Here is a 25,926-nt window from a genome sequence, read left to right on the forward strand (position 1 = left end):
CACAGCTAAACTGAACAACTAACATATCATAGATCCAGGTACCTATACCTATCCTAAAGTCATACCTATGAGTCCTGGATCTTTCGAATCAGTATCCATATCAATTACTCTTAAAGATACACCATTAAGGAAAATCCCCACCTCGCCATTAGCTACACCTGACCGGGCGTCTTGAATGGTGTTGTAAAGTTTTTTATACGGGTAAGTATAGCCTTTCGTTCCATTAACCAGCATTCTTCTTACTTAAAAATTACTTTGAATGACTCCAGAGTTATTTCGACTTAATTAGCTAACCAAGACATCAATAGTCAACAAGAAACCGGTAAAACATATTCTTCGAGAAGCCCGGAATACCCTAAACCGAGACCCTCTTGTCCCCTCACTCGTCGTCCCCTCACTCGTCGCCCCCTCACTCGTCAACCAACAATTCGAGACACCGCTTTGGCAGAAATTATATAAGTTGGTCGGGCATAACGATGCTCTAGGAAAATTATTTGTTTATTCCAGAGCTTGCACTGCAGAGATGGGCCGCTGGTGCGCAGATCGGGTTTGGAAAATATGCTTGACCGAACAGGAAGCTCATAAGCTGGAAGCGAAGACAGAAAGGAATTTCATGTCCCGCAAAATGCACGCCTCTCGGAATCATTCCACGACGCTTAAATTACAGCCTACCTTTCGCTGAAGTACAACACCGCCAAAATCCTAGCAACCCCGTATCCTCCATTACGCTCCTCTCCTATCCTCCACCACCAAAAAAGAAAAGTCAAAAATCCTCTAAACTCGCCAATTAACGCGCCTGACCTCCGATACTATCAATGATGTTAAGCCTAGAGTAATTTTTGACGAGACTCATCAAAGTCGAGGTCGAATTCAAAAGACTCTTCGCCGAGACCTAACTCTAACACGGCGTTAATCCTCCATCCGATACAGCACTGGATCCACCGTTACCTAAGGAGACTCGTGGTTGCTATATGCTGGTCCTAACTTATCCCAGCCATCACACACCTCCTGAACGAGACTTCTAACAGCTTCCAAACGGAACTGAAGAAGAAGCAACAGGATGTTGATTCGCTTCATGGTTGCTGTCTCTTTACCTTATATGATGACATAACCCTTCGATCATCAACGCCAATACATCGGGCATTACAATATCCTAACCTACCTAACTTAAACTACAAGAGCCGGTGGCTATACATACCTCTAAATGTATCCTTTATTCTAAATGTCTCATCTGGAATCCTAATACCAGTAAGTCCTCCCGAATTCATAGGAACTGTCTTATATCATTAGAGCTGTAGACTGACCTCTTGACCAGGATGAGCCTAGATTAATTTCGTGGCAATAAGTTTCCCATGTCTATCGAGATACCAGCGACGATTCCTCTACTGGTGAGGACTACAACCATAAACTAAAAAACAATCCCTAAACTATACTATTGCGCTATTCCAGCAAAAAACAATATCTATGCAATCTATGCATCGTTAGTCGATGGCTAACTTACCGCGAGATATCAGGAGATACCTACCACATCGCCGATGTTGTGTTCTATCTCCACCTAAACCAAGTTGCCGGCCTTATAGGTGCAGCAAGATGTGCCGACCAAGGATTAAAATTGGCTACACTTATAATAAGTTATAAACTTAAATAATGCCGTCGTTCCGCGAGGAACTCTAAGCTAGCTATGGGAGCTTACGGCCATAAGCACTAAAATTATCCTTCGTTCTGGATATCTCATATAAAATATGTATCGACGAATCGCAAGCCGGCGACGCTCTCCTCTTTATTGGCGGTCGAAACCGTAATGCTGACTTCTACTTCCAAGACGAATGGGAAGATCTTAGGGTCTAAAATATTGACAACTCATTCAATATATATGATGAGAAGCAGAAGATCCAGATCAGACGTATAATACGGGTTGATTACCTGGCTGAACTATGAGATTAAGGGGAAGGCAGAATTCCTTATGATGCGGGAGAGAGTGGTCAGGATCTGATTCATGATGGGATGTGAGAAGATTGAGGAAATTATCTCATGGTTATTATGATAAATTCATCACCAACGAAAAATGTAATTAACGATACTGCTTATCAAAATTCTCATCCATGGTGCCGGCGTTTAAGAGAGGTAGCTGTTTGAATGGCTGAAGGCTGAGATGAGCTTGAATATGAAATTATTAATGATACTGTTCCGATACTGTGATAAGTGCCATAGTGATATGTAAAGGTCGGTGATAATCTTATAAAGAGATATGGACATGCAGCTCTGATTAGATAAGGGGAAGAGGTGGGGAAACTGCCCCGCCTAGGCTAGCCCAAAATACGATGGCTGCTGCTGGAACCACTGGTCCACCGCCACGCTGCTGCTAGCAAAGCTGCAAAGGTCGCGGAGCGATGCACGCCATGGGGGACGGGCTGTGCCTTACTGTGTACACCCTGACACCTTCTCTTTATTCCGCTACGACACAGTGACCGACTTACCGACCGACCTTATGACAAACACCTCGTGATTCTTTCCGTTTTATCCAACCTTCCCTCAACTGAAATACGACAAATAATAAGGAATAAGATCCCGACGTAATCATTTCTTCCTATCGAAAACAATTAAGAGGAAGAAACTCTCCGATACCTTCCGGATATTCTCCTGCGAACCGGAACTTACTTTCAACACAAACGTTTCATTATACCCGCTCTCCTCAGTCAAGATGGTGGTATGTTTCCCCTTACGCACATAATCAATCAATCTCCTTATGCGAGAGCATTTGTCAGTGTCCGAGAAAAGCAGAGCGTCTGCTCTGTTACTATACGAACTGCTGTTTCTCTATTTCTCTTCTACCTTGCTTGCTTGCTTGCTTGCTCTACTTCGCGACGACGCTGATCTCTGATCGATGTGTCTTCTTCCCGACAGTTTCTCAACTTGCTGACATTTGGCCTCTGGGGAAAGCTTGGACGACTCACTCACTACGCCGTGGATGCGGTCCTCAGTATGCGCCCCCTTTCTGTTCCTCTATCCATCTGCCTACCGTACGGTACAAGCAGCTAATCCGATTTACAGTCTCGACTATCCTCGCCGGCATGAGGCGCTCGACTGGCCTAACGTGAGTACCTAATATCTATATATACATACGCATATACCCGTCTCCCTGCCATCCGATCGTATGATTACCTACAGCGCGGCTATATCGCGGGGAAATTGCCAAGACGGGAGAGGCTGGAATCAAAAAGCAACAACCGCGACGACAATACTTTTTAGGGAATAGAAAGGCTGATTGATTGATTATCCGCAGTTTCAACACCGAGCGCGTGTCCGTCGGCGAGACCAAGGAGGCCAATAAGTGGATAGAAAAGTACCTGGGCGTCGGCGAATGGGTCATGGATCAGTCCGTCGCGATAGCCGGGTCCAGCGGCTGGTTCCAGCGGACCCGATGAGCGGATAGTACGAGACGAGAGGGCTGGGGATAACGCGCGGTATATTTACGACTGGAATTGATCTCCCACCATCATCATATCGCTTGGTCGTCATCGCCGTTACGATTCTTAGCATGGAACGTATCGCAACCTTATCTCCGATACGTCTTTGAACGAGCGCCGCTATGCCCTCCCCTCCACCGCATCGTACTCGATTGGAATTGTTGTCCTTTCTCTCCCCCTTTCACGAACAGGCGTTGTTGTTGTTGTTGTTGTTGTTGTTGTTATTGGGTCCATATATCCGTTTGATGAAAGTTTCTTGCTGCTGCTACCACGATATATGAAAGGAATGAAATGCTTGCCTCTGCTTGCTTCACTTGGCCACTACTCCATGCGCAAGGCGACGGTTGTCGCGACCGCATTACGTTACATAAAAATACAAAGCCACTCAGTCTCACCTGCGAGCAATGTCTTGTCCTTTTCGTGCCGCTGTGATTCGTCTTGAATAGCCAGCATCGTCGTAGCGTATATTACATTGCATAGGTTTCCAGACATACCACTTCAGCAACCACCCCCCTTTAACTTAACTCGATTGTGGGAACGCTAATACTCGTAATAAATTTCTCATTCGTAAAATAGGAGTATCTACTCCCAACGCTACTATCCTAATATGCTAAACCACCATACCCATGGTATCCGCATCAAACACCTGAACTCCGCTGGATCCCGTCGCGGTCATGTAGTTCGCAATGTAATCAATCCCGTGTACTAACTAAGCAGATAAGTAATTCCTCTACGCCCAACACCAAGCAGACCACGCCACGCTGTATTCATAACCCCGGATCCCGTCATAAACATTCGACCGCTGTATTTACGATTCGTATTCATAATCACACCGCATACATACACAATGATCTCGATAGCCGTTCAGACTAATCAACGGCATCGTCGTCTCTGCGGCTTTCGGAGAGTAGATCCGGCGGGACCCTGTTATCATCCTCGTCCTCAGCCTCGCTACTCTCCCTCCTAAGGCGACTACGGTTAGGCGTAGGCACGTCTTTCTTAATTCGGCTCTGTGGAGGACTGTGCATGGACAAGAACTCGACGGGGACATCATTGTGGCTCTCATCCTCGCTCTCGTGGTGCGGTGCTTCGCCCAGCAACTCCGGCGGCACCTCATTATCGCTCTCGTCGCGGTGCGCGACGCTGAGCAGGTCTACATGGGGGCTGCTCAGTTGCTGCGCGTCGGGATCGTCCCAACGCCGGACTACGCTACCGCTCAGTTCTTCGTTCTCGTCTAGCTCTGAAGAACGCGGTTCGACATACGAGGTCCCGTTTTCGCGCACGTCAACGAGGTCGTTGCTACCGGCAGACGTAACTGGCGTGATTATGCCGTTGTCGTACCCAGAGCTGCGAATCATGTCCGCGAGGAATTCCTTGATACCCTCGAGATGCGCTAGTTCAGCGCCGATGGCGGCGATTAGGAGGTTCCAGCCGCGGGATTCGACATAATCGTGCTGCCTTTGGATTTCACGCAACGTCCCTTTGAGGGCCTTGTACAGGTTTCGCAGAATAGATGCCGGGTCGCTAGATTCAAGATTTTGCTGCTGCTTCGTGGCATCTTGCAGCGATTGATTTAGTTGGGTCTCGAAATCAACAAGCATGGTGAGAACCTGCTGCCATATTTCGTTACCCTCCTCCAGCGCAGCCCGTTCCTTGTCAACGACAGTTTTGCGCTGCTCAAGCACGGCGACTTCGCCTTCCCACCAATCCTTCGCCATTTCCGCCGTTCGTCTCTCTGGTCGTAGAGAAAGAAAATCGACGCCGGACATATGTTTCGACATAAGAGCAGCGAAATCCTCGCCGCCCTGTTCCTTCAAATCCTCGACTTCGAGCACTTGTACACCTGGGTATTTCATCAGATCAAAAATGCCCTGATCGCACTGCTTCAATGCGCCCTTGTACCCGCTAAGGCTGGCTTCTCGGGTACTCCTGGCCTCTTCGAGTTTTCTTTCTAGGCTGGCTTTCGTTCTCCTTAACAGTCTGAGCTTCTCCTCGAGCTTCTCGATATCAGCACATACCGTGCGGTGCTGGCTCTCCATTGTCGCTATTTCGGTCTCAATCGGCATCTCGTTGTCTTCTTCCAAAGCCTTCAACTCGGCCGTGATAGATTTACGCTGAGACGATAAATTACGTAACTTTGATAAAGCGGTCTTCCGCTTAGCCAACGCGTCAGCGATGTATGCATCTTCCTCATTCTTCAAATCAGCCAACATAGTGACCGAGCGAGCGATACCTATACGTGCCTGTCGCTTCGACATAGGTCTTTTCTTAGGCTGGCGAACAGGCACGACGGATCCTTGGGATAGTTTTGTCTGAACAGAAGATGCCGTCATATCTGGGGATAACCCTTGCTTGGTGTCTTCGGAGGAAGTCTTTCCCGTATCATTCCCTTCAAGGTCTCGTTCTAGCGCAACGCCTTGCGCATCCAGTAACCTTTGAAGTTCTTTCTGTAATTGGCGTTCCCGCCGTTGTAACATTTTGAAAGTGTTATCAACGTCTGACTGTATCGTACGGTCTGCCGAACGATCAGGCCGTCCTTTGAATATGCTCTCGACAAGAGATGTATGGGTACTGGTAGTAGTATGTCTACTATCACGAGGCTCGGTGCGGATGTTTGGTCGCCAAATACCAGGAGGAACCTTAAGATCATTGCCCGTAGGCTCACTGAAGTCGTCTACGGAGCTGGGGGTTCGAGATCGCGAATACTGCGGCCGACCTTGGTAGGCGAAGGCGATAGCCTTGCCTTTACCTTTGGAGCGAGAGGAAGGATTCATGTTTGGCGTATTAGTTCCGGACCCGTTAGCAGTATCGGAAACGATGTCTTTGTAGGAGAATATACGAGTTGAATCTGGGGAAAGGAGCGCATCGTCAGGTCGGGGAGAGAGTTCGGAGAGGTCGTGTTCTTCTGGCTGACGCCGCGGCGGGGAAGTATATAGTGGCAAGAGAGTTGCCATTCTGTCTTCACCAAGTCCTAGCTTCGATAGTAAAGTATTCCCAAAACTCATGATTGTCACCTCTGGCACATGTGCGCTCGGATAACGTGATGTTAGAATTCAATACTGGAAACTCTCTCTCTCGATTGCATTTTGTTAAAGAATAATAGGCTGTAAGTTGGGGAATACAAAAGACACATGGACATGAACACCGGGATAATTAAAACAATAGAGCGCCAAAGCAAAAGAAGTCCAACTCTAATGTGATATGTCACTACCTCTTTAGGTACGATATGCGGGATGTTTGTAGGAATGTGGTGTGGAGGAAGCCCACGGTATCGATAGCTGGCAGTTAAAGCCATACACTATCGATAAATGCTTTATCTGTCTAGGTATCTACGTAGGTATCTTTCAGGGAAAGTGACAGGGTCATAAGAGCTTAGCAGGTGCCTGAACGAGAGACATGCAGATCTAAAGATGGTTTCTTATTGGTTTATTGCTGACAACCGAACTATCCAATTACCAATCACATTAGGTAAGGTATTATATATTATTTGTATTGTACATTTAGGTACTACCTGTCTTAACTTCAAAACTTCAACTCTACTGAAATAACAACTTACCAAGACCTTAGTTCGCCGGTTTAGAATAATATTTAAAAGACATCCCTTCAGATAAAATATATTGAGTGACGTCGGAAATGTAACCAGGAAATAAGGCCGTTGTGACCTTGTCGGAAGATCCTCCGCATCATTTATCCCCCCCTGTTCCGCCTCTCTATCCTTGTTCCCTTTCTTGTCATGCATCCAGGTTCTCAGGTTCTGAAACGATCTGTTCGAGATATTCGCCCAGTCACGAACTCGACTTGGACTATTCAGATATGACGATCTTCACCAGCTCGCACGAACAACCCTACGAATAGGTAAATATACCATCCTACAAGGTTGTCTCGGTGTTTTTAGTCGTATCATATATCGATGTACCTACCTTAATACAAACGGAACGTGCCCTCGTTGCTTCAACCATGGATACCATGGATACCATGTAAGATCTAATTCCGTATTAGTGTTCTCATCCACATTTACCTACGTGTATACATACGTTCATCTACATATGGGGAAGAAAATATGGGATCTCTTTCTCTGTTGGTGATCTTCGGATGGAGATCTCGAACCCAGTCGCCCTATCCCCTAATATAAGAATATAATTGAGGTAGTAATTGAACACCAACTAGGTAGCGACCCTATTCACCCCATTATCTCCCCATACCGCTTGCAGCCGTCACCGACGCAACACTGGCGACCAGTGATCTACATATCTAAATCTCCAGTAGACCAGCTGCGAGTTCTTGCGGGGAGTAATTGATTGACCTGTTGGGTGCCGAGAGACGGTTTATCTATTCGTGATCGCCACATCAACCTCGCGTGTCATTCACTCTTACAACTGTGGCCCACCGGGTTTCGTTGCGCTGCCCCTCTTGAGTCGAACAGCAAACAGTTGACAAGAGGTTTAATTCACTTGGTACCTACTTGAGATCAATTGATCAATTGGTACCTTCCTTGCAAATTATTTCCATTCAATTATTCCTTAGGGTCAGGTCAAATTTTATTGTTTGCATTAGTGAATTCCTCCTAACAAACGCCAAACATATTATAACAACCTCGCCAACAACGCCAATCCTATAAAATTTAGGACGCGGCCACCTTACTACAGGATATACTGAATTGGTTGTGATATTGTCAATCAAAATGCCGGCGCCTCTTCTCTTGAGCAAGGCGAGCATCTTGCTCGTCGCATTGTCCAGCGTTGGTGTAGTCCTTGCCGGACCCGTGGATGTACGACAGGCAGCCGAGGTAAATAACCAAAAGAAAAAAAAAAATCTACTATCTCAAGATGTTTTATTCCAATATAGTCTCTAATGCTTCATATAGGATATCGCAGCTCGTGCAGCCGGTGTTTCAACCATCAAAGGCTATGCTCATCCGTTGACGCTCACTGCTCTGTCTACACTTCGCCCTGATCAGACACCCTTGTCTTACGACTCGCCTCCCACGGCTATCACTGTTCCTACCAGACCACTACCACCTGCCGGAGACAAGGCCGCCGAAGCAACCGGTATCCAAGCCGAGGTAGCGGATGTTTCCGAGTCCGAACCTGCCGCGTCCCAGACCGACGCGCCAAGCGCAACCTCTGTCTGCACATCCATTGCGGGCAGCTATCCCACGGTTACCATCCCCAACTTCTGCAACCCCTCGGCCCAGGTCAACGCGCCCAGCTTCATCCCCAGCCGCACTGACATCCCCACCGCCACCGTCACCGTGGGCGGCGTGACTAACAAGCTCGACTGCTGCGTGCAGTGCGCCGGCATCTTCAACTGCGTCGCCTGGCGCTTCGTCCCCGTGTACACCCAGGCACCCAACCCGCACCTGCCCGGCGGCTTTGACCCTTGGGGCCGCGGCGACTGCGAGGCCGTCTACCACACGGGTAACCCGGATGACGAGACGAACGTCGCGCACGACGACTCGGCGGCGAACCTGTGCCCCAACGGCAAGGTCGGCGAGCTACTAGCTGGCGGCAGCGCTTCGACCAATGCTACTGGCAGCTGGACGAATCTGTACTACAACGGCTGGAACGAGGGTCCCTGCGCTGAGCCCGTGGCGCCGTTCGATAGTGGTAAGGATGCGGGACGAGGAGATGACGCAAGTTTGTGTTCGTAGGCTAGAGTTATGAGATGAGAACTGGTTCGGGTATGATGGACGAATAGCTCGTAGTTTACGACGGTTATTTTTAATGCGATGATTCAGCATTTCTATACTACATGCCTACCGTGATTCTACCTATGTTTCGTATTCCGTTGTCTAAACTTGGGATGCTTCTCTAGTATCACCTTTTAAGATGTTATTTGATTCATCTCTCTTACGGACATCAAGTCACGTACTCTCCTACGTGGCTATGTTGGTCAAAGATTAGGACCCTTAGTAGAGGGAACCATCACAATTCTCATAACCCGAAAATAAGGATGCATTTTAAGTATAACGGCTGGGATATAAATAGCACAGAGGGTATCTACCGAGCAGCCCTACCAAATTGTTGAAATGGTTTAGTGGTATCCTCAATTTCTTTTTCATTTGTATGGTTCTTTAGGCTAGGAGTGGGCGGTCTAGATCTTGAATCTACGCACGACAGCTTTCTTCAGTAGATGAAGATGATTGCCATTCTGTTAGCAAGATAACTGCCTATGTAACGTGAGCAATGCATATTACATTAGATATTACATCAGAAGTGGCTTCTTAGGTAATGATACTCTTAGCGATAGGGTGCTTTACTATGTATGCTACGCTCTTTAGACCCCATACCCAGTCGTCACATTGCGATAGGAGGCTCCGTCTCTAGAAATAAAATTGTATATATCGTAGACTAAAACATGTTAGTCTTTCAGAGGTTCTAAGTCATATTTCCATATACAGCTAGAAATATATACAAGAGAAGGAGATAATATTTCAGACTAACCCAACCCCTAGAGAAAATGAGACCTCGTACGAATAGATATTTTCTTGTGTTGATATCAGAACTTGATACAATATTCAACAAAGTAGACACTAGGTACCTACCTACCTAGGTACGTAATTGTATTCCAACAGTAACATTTATACTGTTAGATAAGGGGATGTATTCTTCAGCGGACCGCCAACAGTCACTGCCACGGGTGCTTTTCTAAAGCGAGGTTGTAGAATTCTTAGTTCTAGCTCCGTTGCTGCTAAAGATGGTAGGAAATATAGAAATACCTGAGCAGTACTGTGGTCATCGTCGAACCCGCGTCGACGAGCTTCGAGATAGTCACCCCAGCCTAAGAGAAGGGCGACAAGGGTAAATATATAAATGATAGTATTAGAATATCGTTACTCTCGTATCCATACGCCTAACCGAGGTAAGAAACTTGGGTGGAAGTGACTAGTTAAGTGGACTCTAGAAGGGGGGGAAATGCTATTCTCAGCCCGTCTTCACGTACATTTCTAGCCCGTAACGGATGTTGTTTTGTGGATTCAAGATACCCTCATGCTATTACTAGTAAAAACATTTGCCAGTCTATGAGCTGGCACGCCGAGCTGCAATGCATGCAGAGCCGACCCCGCAATCTCTGACGTAACTAGAATGGTGATGACCAGATACATAAACCGTTTATACATATTGTAAGTAATAAGCTCCCTTGTTTATGACATTTCCTATATTATTGCTATCAAACCTATATACCAAGATGACAACCGAAAGATCCGACTTGACGGCGAGAACCCTCCCCCAGATAGTGCTGGCCGACGGTTCCCCTCGTTCGCAGACGGCCCCACCCCCGTCTCTATCTCAAATCCCGGCGGCGTCCCGGGCCCAGGAAAGATTCCGTGTAAACGGAAACGCCATCGTTACTGGCGGAGCCGGTGACTTGGGTTTTGCAGCGAGTCGGGCTCTTCTCGAGCATGGCGTGGAAGGGCTCATGATCTTCGACATGAACCCAACGGAAGCACAAGCCAAAGTCGATTTACTCGGCTCCGAATTCCCGACTGCCAAGGTTCAGTTCTTGAAAGTTGATGTGACGGATGAATATGGCGTAGATGCAGCTGTGGGAGAGACGATCAAGCTATTCGGGAGCGTCGGTACCTTGGTGAGTTTTGCCGGAATGGTTGCCTGTGGACACGCTCTGGATTGGTCGGCGAAGGACTGGAATAGAGTAATCAATGTCAACACAATTGGTGGATTCCTTGTCGCTCGCGCGGTAGCTCGGACTATGATAGAACGCGGAATTGGAGGAAGTATGACATTTATAGCGAGTATGTCAGCACATAGAGTCAATTTCCCCCAACCGGTACGTAGTATTACGTTTCATACCCCTTCCAAGACATATGCTATCACTTGGACTGACTCTCATTATCACAGCAAGTATCTTATAACGTCTCAAAAGCTGGAGTTGTAGCTATGGTGAAGTCATTGGCTGCTGAGTGGGCAAGGTACGGAATTAGAGTAAATAGTATTTCCCCAGGATATATGGATACCATATTAAATGAAGGGGATGGTCTAGACGAAGCGAGAAAGATGTGGCTTAGTCGAAATCCATTGGGGAGAATGGGCCAGCCTGATGAACTGACCGGGGCTGTTGTGATGCTCGCAAGTCGTGCTGGGAGCTATTTCAACGGTTCAGATCTGCTGATGGACGGAGGACAGACGCTCTTTATGTAATAGTTGTAGTCGGTTACTCTCAAGTATGTACACTCTAGGTGAGAACCAGAGCTTTACATTAACTATGAGACTCGGCCTTGAGCTTTCGTATAGCCGTGCTGCTTATTTTCGTGGCAAAATTTTGCGTATCTGCTGACTTGTGCACGATTCCCTCAGTATCGAGGACGTCAACTTCAAATGTTTCCAGCTCCCGCCAGCCAAGTTGTTTTCGTTTTTCATTTACCGCACTTCCCCCGCTCCTCGTTTCTCCCGAAACTACGAGAGCATCCATATTTTCAGTTGTGATGGTAGGACCAAAGGCATCTTGGATAACCACGCAACGAACTTCGATGGTGCCGTTCCGGAATAGAGCAACGAGTTCGTCATTTTCCTTGGAAACTTCTAGATGCTGGCCTCCTTTCCAGCCGTTCTTGGACAGCTCTAGTATGGAAGACAAAAATTCGATCGTGTTCATAGCACGTTCGTCCCAAGGCTGCACATATTCTGCGTACTTCTTCCTCTTCAGTAATTCATCGCCAGTGATGCCAATGACGAATTTGCATGGGGTCGACGTGCCATTCTCGGGCACTTTTAGCAATAATACGGCAGCAGTTAAGAGCAGTTTATGTCCAGGGTGTAAGTGATCAAAGGTTCCTCCTAAACATACGACTGAATGAGGGCTAGTCTGGAGGGATGATTCCGAAGGAACCGGTGGTCCAAGTGACACGGCAAGCCCACCGTCTACAACAACCAGCTGGGACTGCTTTAAGGTCTGAATGCCCTCAAGAAGTTTGAGGTACGTTGAGAGTAATTGATAGCCTGGCTCGTTATTTGTATGGAATATGTATCTCCAAGGATGATAAGCTGCGGCGAAGGTTGCAAGATCGACTATTGTTGTGTTATTCGGTTTTATGTCTGGCTTTAAGTCAGTTGGGATTGGTTTAGATGCATCGTGATCGATTAGAACAACCCGGGCATCTACGGACCCAGGACCGGCATGAATATCGGTTGGGATTGAAAGTTTAGCACAAACAACGGATATGATGCTATATAGATCAGCTAGAATAGACTGGGCGTGAGGCCAAGAAAGCGATTTGTGCCGTGCGAATTTGCCTGCAAGAATTGGCGATGCCAGAGCAATGATCAAGACCGCTCCATCTTTTCCGCCTTTCTCGGATTTCAATCTTGAGAGGGCGGCGTTAAGCGGAGGCTCATATGCGGCGTTAAGAGCAAGCCGGGATGGGGGATGCGGAGGTGGGGGTAGCAGTAAGAGCGAAGGGAGATCTTCCATGGTGGTGCTATTTGGTTGTGGCATAAGGATGAATATGTGACTCGAATTGCTGAATCTCAATAAGTTCTTAGGTAAATCTAGGGACTTGGGTATCGTGATGAATATATAGAGTAATTTGCCAATTAAAATGAGCTCTCCTGATGGACAACAATGGTTTTGCCTGAGTGGCGTGATGGTAAGCAAGAAACCTTGAGCTAATTCCTCACGGTTAAGAATTGAGGTTAAGGATTAGTAGATAAAGAGAATAAAGTTGAAATTGTAAGAGAATAATTGTTGAGCTGTATTATGTATTATAACGCAAATGTAATAGGTAGCATACCTACAATAGGTAGATTACTGTGTTGAAGGATCGAGACTTTGTTCTACATATAAGCGTTTCTGATTAATAAGATAACCTAGGTAAAAAAGGTAAGCATGTTGCTCATGCCGCAAATCAGTGGACGGTTGTTTGATGGAGAAGCCGAACTGAAAGCCCCTGCACGCTACTAAAGTCTATACCTTATCTGCTTATGTACCTAGGTACATTGTCACTTTACTGGCAGCTGTCAATGTGGGATGTTTTCCGATATCAGGTGTTGGGCACGTATGACCATGTCTCGGATTTCTATTTAACTCTAGTTAGTTACATAGGTAAGTCTAAAGTCGAGTTTAGCTCATTCACTGCCAGAGTATAATATCAACAGGATAGATAGGTACCTGTCTATGCCTTGCTTGAATGTCAAGGTCAAGGTCCAATTCCAGTATACGGCTTTAGTGTAGATATGTAAGGAGAGACGTACAATACCTTAGGTACCTTATCTCGTACATGCAAGTACCTACCTAGGTACATACATAATGTCAAAGCCGCAAGCATCAACAAGGAAATCGCTAGTGGCTAGACGTGTACCTTGAAGTACCTACACTAAGAAACAAGCGCTGGTGAGGGGAACCTTGCGGCGATATGTACATGTACTCAGTAAAGCAGTAAAGATGAATGGAATCTTACCAAAGCATCCTGCCCAACCAGCCAACCATCTCCACACTCGTTAGACGGTATTGTTCAACACCCTTCGTTTGGAGATCAATTCCAATCGTATAAACTTACAAGAGTGACCACAAAGACAACTCCAGCCGCCAGTGTCAAAAGACATAGGCGCAAGGCGCATACGCAATCATTTTAGCACGACGCGACAAGAACTGATTGAGTACTTGGTAGTTGTCTTCCTTATTTATTATCTTATTACCTATCTTATTATCTACCTCCCTCACCAACCTGCGGCGACAACTCCAATTGCGACTTGGAAGCACCGCCACCTGCGGTACATTTCGATACATACCTGTTTGTTCACTAAGTGGTAATCGCAGAGCCCAACCGAGAATCCTCCCGCCCGACGTCGCGAAACTATTTTGAGCAGGGGCGTGCGTGTCCCGGCTTTTCAACTGCTATCGAACCTTTTTACACTCTATTTGCGACATCTAATTTTTGAAAATATTAGCAAATACCTAGTAGCCATTAATAACATCGACGTGAGCGTTGACAGGTCGAGCGACCGCCTCTCCTTACTTCCCCTCCCTCCTGCGGTTTTTGCTCGTACTTGCATCCTTTGACCGCAACACCGGCCAATAGCCGTTCGATCCAACCAGCCAGCCAGCATCTCGCAGCTCTGTCGCTGCTGCTAGCGCATCCAACATGAACCAGGCAAGCCAGTACGGAGCCGCCCCGAGACGAACTAATACATATGGCTCTCAGCATGATGAACTCCATATTTCTTCTACTATGAGCCACAGCGGCCAAATCTCTCCGCGGGACTATACTACCGCCTCCGCTCCGCACATCAAGCTTGACCAACCCGCATCGCAACCCGTCAATTCTCAATACCAAACTTCGGGTGTGCCCAACGTCCTTCAACCTGGAGGACTAGGCCCCGGTCGTCCCCCCGCCCTGAGTGCCAATACCGCACCTACCCTACCCACCATGTCCGGTGCCATACAACATTCTCCGAGCGAGTACACTTCGCCGTCCAAGCCACCGACTCTGAGTTTATCAGCACACGGTTACTCTCGCTCTAGTCCCGCCGCTCCTTACGAGAATTCTTCTACCTCGTACTCCCCCTATACTCCTACCACCCCCGGAGGATCCAACCCCGGCTCATCTCAGTACATGTCGCCGCAAGATCCTAAATATACCGCTCCCGGTTCCCAGCGAAACATCTCCAACACGCCGCTCGGCCTAGCAGACATTCGACCTCGAGCCGACTCAAGCCTATCTGACGGCCCGCCCGGTACTCTAGGCTACGAGCTCGCGAATGTTCAACCCTCTACCAGCAATTATTTGGCTCCTTGGGCGCTTTATGCATTCGACTGGTGCAAATGGGCTCCCCAAGGCAGGGGAGCCGGCAAGGTCGCCATTGGAAGCTATCTAGAAGATGGCCATAACTTTGTATGCTGACGACCCATAGCTCGAGTCTTAACCCATTCGTAGCCAGTACTGACACTCTTTCTAGATTCAAATACTCGACACACAGGTTACCAATACCCCTTCCGATATATATACCCCCGGTTCGTCCAAGTATAGCATGGAATTCACCAAGGTTGCAGAAGCGACTCATTCGTACCCCGTTACGCGCCTCTTGTGGGAGCCTCCATCTTCCCAGAAGCAATCAACTGATTTACTGGCTACTTCTGGCGATCATCTTCGGCTATGGTCCTTGCCGTCCGACGCCCAGTCATCTCATTCGAACAATATAACAAAGCCAAACCTTGGTGCACCCATAACGAAGCTTACACCGTTGGCGCTATTATCTAATTCGAAGACGCCAGACCACACTGCTCCTCTCACGTCGTTGGATTGGAACACCGTCTCACCTAGTCTTATCATCACCTCTAGCATCGACACAACTTGCACTATCTGGGACATTCCGTCCCTAACAGCCAAGACGCAACTTATTGCTCACGATAAGGAGGTCTACGATGTTCGATTTTGTGCCAATAGTGTGGACGTGTTCGTTAGCTGTGGACAAGATGGGAGTGTGCGAATGTTCGACCTTCGCAGTCTGGAGCATAGTACTATCATCTATGAACCAACCGCCAAGGATGACCGAGGTAAGTTACCAGGATGGTGTTACTAGAGATAATCATTAACCACATGACAGACGCGAATGGTGGAAGGATAAGCCCAACGCTGGCCCAGCAAACCATGTCTCACGCGCCACCCCTCCTGAGGTTGGCAACCTCGCCTCATGACACTTATCTCTTAGCCACGTTCGCGCAAGATTCTAATGTTATCCGCATTCTCGATGTACGACAGCCGGGGCAGGCGTTGCTGGAGCTACGCGGTCATGGTGGACCCCTGAGCTCGGTTGAATGGTCTCCCGGAAGGAGAGGACTACTCGCTTCCGGTGGAGATGATTGCCAAGTTCTGCTGTGGGATCTTATCAATAGTACTCCTACCCCCGGTTCGTCCTCCAACGGCCCCGGCTCGGCAGAGAAACACCTCAGTCCGGTTGCCAGCTGGCAGTGCGATTACGAGGTTGGCAACCTTGGCTGGGCTCCTCCTCTCCACAATGGAGAGGGTGTTGGCGACTGGCTTGGTGTCAGTGGTGGACGAGGAGTCTGGGGTGTCAAGATCTAAAGTGCTCTAGCTACGCATATGGAAAGCCGGTGCGGTTGGAGTACTACGAAACGAAACCCCACTATGCCAACAACAATGCTCAGCGATGATCTATAAGTTGGCACTATCCCTCAGACTGCTATATGCATTTACGAAGTAAGGCGTTATCTAGGCATGCATCACGTTTTTGGTTACGAACAAGCTCTTAGAGTTCGCGAGTGAGGGTATCGCTGAGCAGGAGACAGTCTATCGTCGGGTAGAGTAGACTGTCTTTAATGAAAATGAGGGAGCCGATTCGGTATCGAATAGGAGAGGCAAAGGCTGTGCCGTTCAACACCGATTGTCTAGGGGTATCGTACTCAGTCTTAATTTGTATATTAACAGCCATTCTAGTGGGCGAGCAGGCAGAATACCATGATGAGTCGGCAGATGGATGAATCAGTAGGCGGCAAAGTGTCAACGGTTGGTGATTGGTGGCATACAGTGAGGAACGGCCTCTTCGGTACAATAAGAAAGGCACGCACCTTAGAAAATGGGGAGCAGGTGATGAACTACGGTGTGTGTTTTGTTTATTACTGCGCTTCTAGTTTTATGCTTTGTAGTACTTTAGAGATATATACCCCGGTGGGTGCATGGGGAGTAAAAGTACTACGTATCATTATTAACCTTGGTGGCTTTTTATGTTTTATGTGAAAAGAAGAAGACCATCAAAATTAAGTAACTACCATAATACCAAAAAATGACTTTGACGCTCTGATGATACCAGTCCTTGAATACGGCCCTATTCATCATAAGCTTCAAGGCTAAAGTACCTAAACTTGTCACGCCCGGACATAAATAGGAGCTACCTAATGTACGATACATGAAAAAAGGGCCGTTTCAAAGCATGTTTTTATCTTTATTTTCACCATCAGTTTTTGTATAAATACTGTCATTCCCTCTTTGTTCAAGGTGTAACTACGTAAGGTACCTGGATACTTGACAGCTGCCAAGCCACCTGCTTCCAAAAACATTTCATCACCTATTGGCCCTCTTACTAGATTCCCACTAAACCAAATTCATATTAGCGCGATTGAAGCTTCCATTCTCCAGAATTATTCTAACCTAGAGATTTAGCACGTTGCCCGGCGGCTGCTGCAGTTGAACGTAAAAGAAACCATCCTTTCGCGTTCATCCTCCATCAACTATTCTCCATCAATTATTCATCCTGCACACCTTTTTCTCATTTCCTTTCATTCTCTTCACAACTCCTACCTCTTTTCAAATATTTACACGCGTTGGTATATGCGCTTAATAATTGGGCATCATGAGTGACCCTCGCGACCACGATCTCGAGTCGGACGAGGAAGAGGACTTCAATCCAGCACCTGCTGACATTAGCGACGAAGAGCAGGATGACCAGCCGAAGCAGCAGTCACGAAAGTCCTCGCCTCCTCGCAATGGAGGTGATAATGAAGATGATGACGAAGATGAAGATGCCGAGGATGGCATAGGAAATGACGACGATGAGGAGGATGAAGAAGAAGAAGAAGAGGACGAAGAGGATGAGGAGATTCAGGTAAGCTATTTCCTATTCATCCCATAATCTACTCTTTTCTTCATTTTACACCACTAGACGTAGTATCTAACTCAAATCCTATCTAAAGGGTCACCGTCGCAAGCGTCGTCGCGACAGACGAAACGCGTTCATCGATATCGAAGCCGAGGTCGATGATGAAGACGAAGGCGAAGATGACGAGGAAGCCGCCGAAGAGAATGAGGGATTTATCGAGCACGAAGAAGGAGGCGACTTTGGCGAGCAAAGCCGACTAGATGATGACCGACGACATCGTGAGCTCGACCGACAGCGTGACGCGGTTACACAGGAAGATCTTGAGCGCGCGGCCGAAGGCTACGTACGCAAATATGGAAACCGTCGCACTGCTAGGGGCATGGGCGATTCTGCAATCATTCCTCAAAGATTGCTCCTACCAGGCGTGGAGGACCCAGGTATCTGGGGTGTGCGATGCAAGGAAGGCAAGGAGCGCGAAGTAGTCCAAGCCATTACGAAGAGGATAGCCGAACGCTGGAATACCAAGGACCAGCTAGCTGTTACTGGTGTCTTCGAACGAGGTGGACCTAACTCCATCTTGAAGGGCCTGATCTACGTGGAAGCTCCTCGGCAAGCCGACGTGATGCTGGCGCTCGAGGACATGATGAACGTATACCCTCGTACCAAAATGCTCCTTGTTGACATCAAGGAAAGACCTGATCTATTAAGGGTTCAGAAGACACCTACTCTGGAACCTGGTGCTTGGGTACGACTTCGCAGACCTGCCAAACATGCTGGTGATCTCGCGCAGGTTCTTGATATCACAGAGAACGGCCTTGATGCCAGAGTGCGCTTCATACCTAGACTCGACTACGGACTACGAGATGAGTCGATATCCTTGACCGCCGATAAGAAACGACGACGCCCAGTTGCAGGTCCACGACCCCCTCAGAGGCTATTCAGCGAAGTTGAAGCGAGGAAGAGACATCCCCGTACGCTTCAGTATAGTAGCCAAACCAATACCTGGAATTACAATGGCGATGAGTTTGAGAAGGGCTTTCAGGTCAAGGACATTAAAATTCAGCACCTGGTTGTTAGCGATGTAAACCCAACGCTGGAAGAGGTTACGAGATTTGCCTCCGGAGGCGAAGACGGAGTTGAGAACATCGATCTCAAATCGCTCGCCGCTAGTCTTAAAGACAGCAACGCAAACGTCGCGTATCTCCCAGGCGACATAGTAGAGGTATACGAAGGCGAGCAGAAGGGTGTAGTTGGCAAAGCTACGAATGTTCAGGCGGACATTGTTACAATCTCAGTCACCGAGGGCGATCTCTCTGGACAGATTATCGAGGTGCCTACGAAAGGCCTCCGCAAGCGATTCCGGACCGGTGACCATGTCAAAGTTATTGGCGGTAGTCGGTATCGCGATGAGGTCGGTATGGTCGTAAATATTTCCGAAGATCGCGTCACCCTTTTAACCGACCAAACCACTACTGAAATTACTGTATTCAGTAAAGATCTTAGGGAGGCCAGCGACATTGGTGGCCAGGGATCCCTGGGTCAATACTCATTACTTGACTTGGTTCAACTCGATCCCACGACGGTCGGTTGCATTGTCAAAGTAGACCGAGAGACGTTGGTTGTATTGGATCAGAATGGCGATACAAGACAGGTCATGCCCTCACAAATTGCGAACAAGCTGCCGAAACGAAAGCTCGCCGTGGCCGCAGACCGCAACGGGTCTGAGATCAGGCCGGACGACGTTGTCAAGGAATACGGTGGCATGGGTCGGCAAGGCAAGATCGTTCACATCCACCGCACTTACGTGTTTTGCCATACAAACGACACCACGGAGAATGCTGGTATTTTTGTGTCCAAGGTTAACAACGTGTCCACGATCTCGGCAAAGGGTGGTCGTGTTAACGCCGGCGGCTCTGGGCCAGACTTGACGGTTATGAACCCTGCAAGAAAGCTCAACCCAAATGGTGGCAGGGGTGACATGCCACCACCCAAAGCCACATTCGGGCGTGACAAGTTGATCGGTCAAACAGTCACGATTAGAAAAGGCGGCTACAAGGGTGTGCTCGGTCGTGTCAAGGATACCACCGATACGCATGCTCGCGTGGAAATGCACAGCAAGGGTAAAATTATTAGCGTACTAAAGAGTGACATCACGGTCCGTGATAGCGTCACTGGGCGTGAAATCAAGAATTACGACACACGCCGCCCAGGTCAAGGAGGACTTCCCGGAAGACCTGCTCAAGGGAATTCAGATTGGAGCGGGGGTCGCACTCCTGTGGGCGGAGCCTCATCACGAACTCCTGCCTGGAAGACGCCGTCCGCTGGAGCAAGTGGCGGACGCACCCCCGCGTGGAGTAAAGGCGGTGACGGCGGTCGAACCCCAGCGTGGGCTGATGGTTCCCGCACTGTCAATCCTTATGATGGCAGCAGAACTTCTTATGGTTCTGGTAGCCGCACACCTGCTTGGTCTTCAGGCGCTAAAACACCAGCACCTGATCACTTTAGTCACGGGTCTAAGACGCCCGCGTACGGCGGCGGTAGCGGTGATAACTGGGGCTCTAAGACACCTTACGGCGCTTCCGCAGCCACTCCGGGGGCGAGTGGAAATGATACTTGGGGCTACACTCCTGGTGCAAGCGGATCGTCGAATGCTTACGATGCGCCAACCCCCGGTGCTGGCCTTTTGGGTGCTCCCACGCCCGGCGCTATGAACGCCCCGACTCCTGGTGCCTATAACGCGCCTACGCCTGGTGCTATGAATGCGCCCACCCCCGGTGCTGGCTGGCAAGGTGGGTGGGGAGCTGACTCGGCGCCAACACCTGCTGCAGCTGCCCCGACACCAGCAGCAAGCGGATTTGCCTCCTCGAGCGGGTACTACGGAGCACCTACCCCTGGTGCCTACAATGCAGAGACACCCGCAGCAGGCCCCCGGTACACAGACGACGACTAGATTTTTCAGGGAGGGATATTATAAAAGGAAAGCTACGGGACGGCGAATGGTGTGGAGTTTGCTACATATTGCTTTTTTGAGTGCTTTTTTGAGACGCAGCACCCTGAATATGTACTATTAAGACAACCGTAGCCTTCTCAATTGACGATTTCAATTCAGGATGTTGAGTTCGAGCTCTTGGTTTTTCCGCGCTATATCCAAATAAATCCGTGTAACTAGTTGTGTCAGCTTATCTTGGACCGACGTCCTAGTATCGTAAACAGTTGTGAACAATCGGTATTATTCGACTAGGTGTCTTCAGGGACAAGCCTAGGCTCCAGTTGTGTTGGGAGTGTCTTGTGACCATCTGTCCTTCTCATCCCGATTTCTTGTGCTTTCGCAATCCATATTTTGCTTGTCAACGCAGCGGGGCTCGACAATACTATGGTTGTTCAAATAGGCCCATCCCAAATGCGTAGACGTGAATTTATTGTTGACATGTCTACTCGCAATCATTGATACGGTTGAAAACACCTCTGTGTATGTCAGTGGGCCTGTCTGGCTAGGTGTCTGTACACGGGCTCCGTACAGGAGGATGTAGTTGCTTTCCCGCTCCTTTCTCACATGACAACACGCATATAATGTATCTACCTAGAGTAAAGTGCCCACCGTCGTTAATTATGACTCAAGTTAGCTAGGGGTGTGGGTTATGGTTTATGAGGCGTAAGCATCGTGATCGTCGATGTGTCTCATCGGGATACCTTGGGTACCTACCGCAGGGTGTAAGCTATAGAATATTTGTTACAGCAGGAGTTACAGCGACGGGATAGCTTATAGAGAGTATCTCAGGATCAGGACTCGCTTCTAGGCAAGTTAGAGTCAAGATGATATCATAAGATTATATTTATAACTAAGGGGTCGATATAAGGAGTCTTGTATTAATAGAACTAACTTGGAGACTGCTAGTACTTATAGTGAACTGATATTTAAATTTACTCACATATTATTAGGCATTTTTATAGGAAATATCTTAAGGAATATCATACGAGAGTTTGCGTGATATGCATAAAATAGCCTTTTAATTCCTGATGGACAGCTGGTAGTTTCAACTTAGAGGATTTCGTCTTACATCCCTTTCATCTCTATCAACTTGCTGAATTCTATGCTGTGTTTCTTCACTTGTACAAGCTTCTATATATTGAAGGATACTTTCTCAAGAGGACCGGATAATATTCGCGCGCCGTGGAGATCCTTAAAACTAGAATGAAATAGAAGAAACACGACATGACGAACATTGAAATTATTTAATGCTGTTCAAAATGAAAGAGAATAGAGTCCCCCGTCTATCTTAATTCCTAGATCCAAAAAAAATCTCGTGCTGAAATGATTGTCACTCATAGCAAGCATTAGCCGTGAGTAAATCGCTAGAACTTCCCAATCGATCAAAGGAAAACTAATTGCAAGCGTCGTTGAGAGACAGAAGTCTATCTGTGTCAATAAATTTGTGATTTTTTTCCCCCTTAACACCCACCGAGCCAGAATCAAGGATAGTTAGAAATCGAATACGGTCCAGACCATGACAGTCGAAAATGAAACACAGTGAATGGATGGAAGCCTGACAACACCAAAATGTTCCAAAATTCCATCTTCCATTTCCCCCTAATTCAGAGTTCAGCTTTGCTCGTTTTGCTGTATATACGATAGGTCCGGATTCTCGGCATCCATATGCGGGAGATACTCGAATCCAGGCCAGCTATTGCTCATATTCCCGTAAGACCAATGGAATTCGGGTTGGTCTAACACTAAAGCTTGAGAGGGGCCGGGCATGGGGTTAGGTGGAACCCTCGTCAGTTGATTGCCTCCGTAGCCGGGGAAGTTCTGCGGCCCATAAGTCATTCCGGGGGGGATCTGCGGCGGGAGTATGCGGTATTGGGCTTGAGGCTCCCTTATAAGCATCGGCTGGCTGTTTTGTCTGCTCATCTTGGGGACCGGTATATGCCGTTGGGCCATGTTTGGGTTGTTTATGACTGGTGTCGTAGGCATGGCGATCTGAGTTGCTGTCTGGCCACTGGAAGAAGAATTCCCTAAGGAAGGTGCATCGTCCAGATCCATGTGGAGATTATAAGCCTTTTGTGCCAACGAGTTCAGGCGGCTTTTCATTAGTAACTCTTGCCCTTGGATAAATTGGATACTACCAGACATGATTCCGTGGTCGAGAAATTTTTGGAACAGATTTGTAAAACGCTGTGTATTTGCTGGTACTGGCAACGACTTCATTCCTAGAGTAGTCCGCTCGGCCCCTAATAGGTGATTAGATTTATACCAAGATATACATGTACTTTGGGCCAGAAAACTCACAGGGATGCCTCGGGCGAAGCTTTTCTGGAAAAATCGTCTCCCAAATGTTAAACCATTTCTCAACTTCAGAAATCTTTTTCCTTTTCTTGCCTCCGCTCCTGTCGAGCAGCGTCCATTGTTCCATATTTATCCCTGAGTTAGATTCTGAGCTTCCTACGGCACATGGCTCTGGCTGCTGGCGATGTGTCTTCAGCTCAGCGACGCTTTCTTCGATGGCCTTCCCCTTCCCCGAGAAGTTCTTATAGCAACGCTCGCATTGGATTAAGAGATGCTTTCGTTTGATATGTTCCCTTAATGACAGTTAGTTCGCTCTCTTCGGTATAATAATGGATCCTTACTTCAAACGCTGGATTGTCTTATATCCTGATTCGCACACGCGAAATTGGTCTCCAGTGATAGGGTTGCTGCAGAATATGGTGGGAGCCGACTTATTGAAAGGACAAGCGTATCGGCCCCTCTGCTCGCCTGAAATTGAGCCATCGTCGTGGTTTTCAGGAGAGCCGCTCCCCTCACCATCATCCCTTTCCCCATCTCCATCGTCGGAGCTTCCGCCCCTTGATCTTGAAAGTCGCTGCTTTTTATGGGACTTAGACGACCTCTGACCTGCGTTAGGGTTCACAAAGGACTGCCGTGAGCTCTCGCCTGCACCTGGCGAGTTTTGGTAGGTAACAACACCTTTTTGCCAACCTCCAATTCTTCGCGCTTCACTGTGGACCCGATCTTTATGTAAATCCATAATAAGCGATGCTGCGAATTCCAGATCAGGAACATTCATGAGCACCGCAGTCTCGATCTTGTCTGGCTCCCCGGCCCAGTCGTCGTTGTCTTCTTCGTCGTCGGAATCGAAATCGTCGTCTTCGAATTCACTACTGGTCTCTTCGTGCCTACTTTGACCAGTCTCACGAAGTCGGTTTTGAGATGTATTATCATTGTTATTATTGTTGGATAATATACGCTTTTCGTCTGCATTTCTCGTCGAGGGTGTGACATTGTGAAAGTCACTGTCCATTGTTTTCGTAAGTATTGGTTTGGGATATCTACAAGTTGCGGAATCAACGATAGATGATGTTTCATAGGATAGAGGAAGAAGTATAGCAAAAAGTATAGCTTACTGTATATCTGGAATCTGAGGTGGGTTGCGAATCCCGTCGTCACTATCGGATGACCTCCCACATCGTTCCGTTACGTTCAACTCTGTCTCTATGAAAAGGTCATCCTTGAAAGAAGCCGGGCTCGCTTCTGAGTACACAGCTGAGGATTGGTCCCAACAAACACTTTCGACTGTACTTGGACTGTCAGACCTGGTGGATAATGCGCCGACACGTTGGAGCAAGTTTGGAGTTGAGCTTTTGAGGAGGCAAATGTCAGTATTGGCCTCCGATTCATCCTGGGCGTGTAAGTTCTTTCTAGCTGCTTCATCTGGAGGGCATAGAAGCATCATATCTCGTGTGGTAGATGATTCCATAGCGGCTGCTTCTACCAATAAAGCAAGCAGTCGTGGTACAATCTAGTCTACGCTGGAGACATAGCTTTCTGGCCGACTTCGCAAACTACCTAGTTTCAGTAGCAAACTCGGAGCCTTGCTAGATAATGATTAAAATAATAAGTAGCTATATTATGATCCTCGGACGTGTATTGTTGGTCTAGGTAAAGAGTAAATGCCAGCGAGGGATTAATTCGCAAGACAGGTTATGGCAGGGGTTAATCTTAAGCTTACAGCCAGAGCCTCACGCATTTGCGCGAGAGCCTTCTTGCTGCGCAGAAGAGTGACGAAATCCTACACAAATGCACTTTTTTCCTACTTGTCCCGGCACATTCCACCAATTAACTTTGACATATCTCAATTCCAGCCTGACAAGGTTTTAGTCGTAAGCTACAACACCTAACGACGCAAATGCGCTGTATCTAGCACCGGCACCGACACGGTATCAATGCCAGATGATTTCGATATATGGGAATCTGAATAAATCGGTCTTATTGACGCGCGAGATCAACGTAGTATCCGGACAAATACAGCCACACGGAATGTCCCCGAAAGCCTACATCTGACGCGCGAAGAGTATCGTGGTATCACATCAGGCCGGATCCTCCGTGTGGGTTAGGTCCGAGTTTTAACGTTGGAATAATTTCACATTATTGAACAAAGAACGACAAGTCCGCCCAGCTCTTGTCGGTGAACCTATTGAGCCTCTTGGCGCTCGTGGTCACATGTATTCATTCAGATACTAGACCACAGTGTATTGATACGCGCGGCAACTCGAAGGCTCTCTATTGCTTCGTGCCCGATAGGGTGGCAAATAGGGTGGGAAATGGGTGTAATTGTACTACAGGGAGCTCCTCTTAGACTTAGACACCGTCGCGTATAATTTATTGCAAACAATCAGATAGACTCCGCTCAAGGGCGGTAGGGTTGATCCCTTCGAGGGAAGCCTGCGATCCCTACATGCTAACTCTATGCAATTCTGCGAACAAAAGACTAGGATAATTACCCTTTGGATTGATCATTTAAGAGAATGTGGATATGCGATCTATCACGATAAAAAATAGGGTGTTTATGATCTGCGTTGTCTATCCTTGATTCATCGGGCACGTTGCGTATTAG

At 47.8% G+C, this 25,926-nt stretch overlaps 8 protein-coding genes across 8 annotated transcripts; 5 read left to right on the forward strand and 3 right to left on the reverse strand.

Annotated features, from left to right (window-relative positions):
* The first annotated feature begins 2,363 nt into the window (after positions 1 to 2,363).
* On the forward strand, positions 2,364 to 3,873 carry F5Y00DRAFT_246171 (DUF1748-domain-containing protein). Its single transcript, XM_048009097.1, has 4 exons — positions 2,364 to 2,707; positions 2,905 to 2,980; positions 3,052 to 3,094; positions 3,284 to 3,873. Exons 1-4 carry the CDS (start codon positions 2,702 to 2,704, stop codon positions 3,423 to 3,425), a joined length of 267 nt encoding a protein of 88 aa, XP_047861348.1. The 5' UTR covers positions 2,364 to 2,701; the 3' UTR covers positions 3,426 to 3,873.
* Positions 3,874 to 4,173: 300 nt separating this feature from the next.
* On the reverse strand, positions 4,174 to 6,764 carry F5Y00DRAFT_167804 (uncharacterized protein). Its single transcript, XM_048004809.1, has one exon. It carries the CDS (start codon positions 6,470 to 6,472, stop codon positions 4,337 to 4,339), a length of 2,136 nt encoding a protein of 711 aa, XP_047861349.1. The 5' UTR covers positions 6,473 to 6,764; the 3' UTR covers positions 4,174 to 4,336.
* Positions 6,765 to 8,148: 1,384 nt separating this feature from the next.
* F5Y00DRAFT_265516 (uncharacterized protein) lies at positions 8,149 to 9,117 on the forward strand (the record flags this gene model as incomplete). The annotated part of the gene is made up of 2 exons (XM_048011796.1): positions 8,149 to 8,253; positions 8,332 to 9,117. The coding sequence occupies 2 exons, from the start codon at positions 8,149 to 8,151 to the stop codon at positions 9,115 to 9,117; spliced, it is 891 nt and encodes a 296-aa protein (XP_047861350.1).
* A 1,538-nt stretch (positions 9,118 to 10,655) lies between these two features.
* Positions 10,656 to 11,626, forward strand: F5Y00DRAFT_265517 (oxidoreductase; the record flags this gene model as incomplete). The annotated part of the gene is made up of 2 exons (XM_048011797.1): positions 10,656 to 11,255; positions 11,327 to 11,626. The coding sequence occupies 2 exons, from the start codon at positions 10,656 to 10,658 to the stop codon at positions 11,624 to 11,626; spliced, it is 900 nt and encodes a 299-aa protein (XP_047861351.1).
* On the reverse strand, positions 11,524 to 13,074 carry F5Y00DRAFT_167842 (pantetheine-phosphate adenylyltransferase-like protein). Its single transcript, XM_048004810.1, has one exon. The coding sequence runs from the start codon at positions 12,918 to 12,920 to the stop codon at positions 11,685 to 11,687; it is 1,236 nt and encodes a 411-aa protein (XP_047861352.1). The 5' UTR covers positions 12,921 to 13,074; the 3' UTR covers positions 11,524 to 11,684.
* Positions 13,075 to 13,837: 763 nt separating this feature from the next.
* F5Y00DRAFT_246180 (WD40 repeat-like protein) lies at positions 13,838 to 17,210 on the forward strand. Its single transcript, XM_048009098.1, has 3 exons — positions 13,838 to 15,315; positions 15,380 to 15,977; positions 16,028 to 17,210. The coding sequence occupies exons 1-3, from the start codon at positions 14,566 to 14,568 to the stop codon at positions 16,504 to 16,506; spliced, it is 1,827 nt and encodes a 608-aa protein (XP_047861353.1). The 5' UTR covers positions 13,838 to 14,565; the 3' UTR covers positions 16,507 to 17,210.
* A 435-nt stretch (positions 17,211 to 17,645) lies between these two features.
* F5Y00DRAFT_167873 (transcription initiation protein) lies at positions 17,646 to 21,142 on the forward strand. The gene is made up of 2 exons (XM_048004811.1): positions 17,646 to 18,043; positions 18,132 to 21,142. The coding sequence occupies exons 1-2, from the start codon at positions 17,792 to 17,794 to the stop codon at positions 20,985 to 20,987; spliced, it is 3,108 nt and encodes a 1,035-aa protein (XP_047861354.1). The 5' UTR covers positions 17,646 to 17,791; the 3' UTR covers positions 20,988 to 21,142.
* A 1,495-nt stretch (positions 21,143 to 22,637) lies between these two features.
* F5Y00DRAFT_272862 (uncharacterized protein) lies at positions 22,638 to 24,948 on the reverse strand (the record flags this gene model as incomplete). The annotated part of the gene is made up of 4 exons (XM_048013065.1): positions 24,437 to 24,948; positions 23,663 to 24,325; positions 23,325 to 23,614; positions 22,638 to 23,266 (listed from the first exon to the last, which is right to left on the reverse strand). Exons 1-4 carry the CDS (start codon positions 24,787 to 24,789, stop codon positions 22,638 to 22,640), a joined length of 1,935 nt encoding a protein of 644 aa, XP_047861355.1. The 5' UTR covers positions 24,790 to 24,948.
* Positions 24,949 to 25,926: the final 978 nt, after the last annotated feature.

Source organism: Daldinia vernicosa, assembly GCF_022497035.1.
Source record: "Daldinia vernicosa strain CBS 139.73 unplaced genomic scaffold F5Y00scaffold_56, whole genome shotgun sequence".
Lineage (NCBI taxonomy): Eukaryota > Fungi > Ascomycota > Sordariomycetes > Xylariales > Hypoxylaceae > Daldinia > Daldinia vernicosa.